The 2,500-nt window shown below is 44.6% G+C and overlaps 1 protein-coding gene across 1 annotated transcript in view; it reads right to left on the bottom strand.

Annotated features, from left to right (window-relative positions):
- Nucleotides 1-818: 818 nt before the first annotated feature.
- LOC119575177 (sorbitol dehydrogenase-like) overlaps nucleotides 819-2,500 on the bottom strand; it is a 5,449-nt gene continuing 3,767 nt past the window's right edge. Inside the window, exons 6-8 of the mRNA XM_037922666.1 lie at nucleotides 2,245-2,420; nucleotides 1,835-1,956; nucleotides 819-1,189 (exon numbers count right to left, since the gene is read on the bottom strand). Of these exons, the coding sequence (XP_037778594.1) occupies nucleotides 1,036-1,189; nucleotides 1,835-1,956; nucleotides 2,245-2,420 (452 nt within the window). The 3' untranslated portion in view covers nucleotides 819-1,035. The remainder of the gene's footprint in view (nucleotides 1,190-1,834; nucleotides 1,957-2,244; nucleotides 2,421-2,500) is intronic.

Genomic DNA, 2,500 nt, shown 5'->3' with positions numbered 1-2,500 from the left:
CTCTCTCTCTCTCTCTCACGCAATCTAATGAATAACATCATGCATTGCATACTAAGGTTTCAGTGAATCGCTCACTTCTCATTATTTGGTAATATTTTATCTCTTACCATATCGTTTATCTTTCGTTGGGTGTTCCTCGTTTCATTCATTTTGTCTTACTCTTTTCTATCGACCCTGACTCCGTTAGATAATGCCCAAGAATTCCTTCGCTTGCTGAACCCAAGGAGACCTTTCTTCAGTTGACAGGACCTGTCCCTTGGATCCCCTCGAACCGAAGACTATCTGACGCAGCGCTTGTGGACGTCATGCGTTAGCGCCACCGTTTTCCACGGTTCAGAGAAGGGAAAGGAAGCTCATATAAAGGGGCATTTTGAATCTTCAAAAGTGATCTTGTAATTGCAATATTACTGTGTAATTTTCCAAGTTAGCAATATACATAGGTTTCATAGCTCATATACACCACAGATATTACATTGCTTACGCGTTTTATGAAAGGCGTGCAAATGTACACAGGCAACGGTTCCTGTCTAAATATTCTACATATTTACTGCTATTCCTTTTTATCAGTTATTTTTTTTTTTTTACCTTGGGCATCTTGTCGGTTTAAACAATGCCATTTTAGATAGCACGGCCAGTTCAAAATGCTCACAGATTTATAAATTGTCTGTATGCATATCTACAATTCGAAGTTGCTTCAGCTGTTCTCTCTCTCTCTCTCTCTCTCTCTCTCTCTCTCTCTCTCTCTCTCTCTCTCTCTTCGTCTCGCTCTTCCGTGGTAGATCTACAATACCTAAAGTTAGGTAAAGGATAGACAGGGAGACAAACGCATTGGTTGGTCTGTATTCTCGATCGTACAAACTCATAAGATTATAACCTGCACAGCGTTTTGTAAACCACAACCGACACGAAGCAAATATCATACTAAACACCAAATACCATTATGAACCGCAGACCCAAACAATCTTCAATCACTGTATCTGTCGCATTACGAATTCACACACACGCGCACGCACATTCCCTTCCTGCAACGTCATTTCAGTCGCACATGACCATGCACTTGATGGCGCCGTCGATCCCGTTGCGGAAGAACTCAAAGGCTTTATTGAAATCTTCGAACTTGAAACGGTGTGTGATGAGGGGCTTCACGTCCACCACGCCCCTGGCGACCAGGTCGATGGCGATTGGGAAACTGTGGGGAGAAGCAATATCTTTATCTTTGTTATATCATGATTTTTCTCCTATTCTCCTCAATATTCTCTTTCTCTCCTCAACAGCGGCTTTGGTAATCCCTAGAAGGTACAAGGTCATACTTTAGGCAACAACTGTGCATGGCACGTCATGAATAGGACTGGTCATGATAAGAACCACTATGGGCACTGGAGTGTACCAAAAGCAACTGTGCTTCGGGGGGGGGGGGGGGGTGGCAGCAAACACCTTTCCTTAGGGATCACTGTGCCGGTGGAAAAGCTATACCTGCTACAGTTCCTGGAGGCTGAAGTGCCTAGAGGTAAACCAGCGTTCAAAAATTCTTAAAAGAATCAGCTTCAATGAATAAAGCAATTGGACTATGGCCGAGGCCTGGGAGAAACAGGCTTTTACAAATCACACTGAAAAATACTGAGTGAGCAGATTGGGTAAGCTGTTGCTTGTATACTGCAAAGATATGATAAAATGAAATGCGTCTGGCACATATGTAGTGTTTAAGAAAATCTAATTAACCCTGATCCTTCAAAAAGAAATTGTTACAGGGAGTCACGCTAATTATGCATCGTTCTACAGAAATTCTATTCAATTCCATTGCATATTGTAATTTAAAACATTAAGGGCAACGTACCAATTGAGGAACCTGAAGACTCCTATGATGTCGACCTCCCTGATACCTGCGTGGACGAGGGGCAGCTTGAGGTCAGCAGCGGGCAGCCCGACCATCACCACCACGCCGCACGCCCTGGTCGCCTGGTCAAGCAAACGCTCAGCTCAAGAAGGTGGACCGTCAAAGGAAATCAATTTGAACACACACACACACACACACACACACACACACACACACACACACACACACACACACACACACACACACACACACACACACACACACATATATATAAATAAAGCAAATAAAAAAGTAAATGACATATTTCCATCTAGAGGAGTGATTTTGACGATGCCTAACAGGCTACTGTTTTGCTTAGGCCTAGAACCTATCATGGAGGAATGATGGAAAGCGACAGAATTTGTCCTCACATAAATGGCCGTTTGGAAGGCGATCTCGACGCCGGTGCACTCGAGCGTGACCTCCGGCATGCAGCCCATCAGCTCTTCGATCCTTTTCGCCTCCTTCTGGGGGTCTGCGCTCCCCGCAAGCATGGTGTAGTTGGCGCCCATCTTGCGCGCGGTTTCCAGCCGCTCCGGTCGCACGTCTGTTGGGCAAGCAGATTTTAATCTGAAATTCTGCAGGCTCTTAAACAAGTTGTTAGCTGAAGGAATAGAAACTTCGGAG

Source organism: Penaeus monodon, chromosome 7 (genome assembly GCF_015228065.2).
Source record: "Penaeus monodon isolate SGIC_2016 chromosome 7, NSTDA_Pmon_1, whole genome shotgun sequence".
Taxonomy (NCBI): Eukaryota; Metazoa; Arthropoda; class Malacostraca; order Decapoda; family Penaeidae; genus Penaeus; species Penaeus monodon.
The sequence above is the reverse complement of the archived record's forward strand: the minus strand, read 5'-3'. Positions and strand labels throughout refer to the sequence as shown.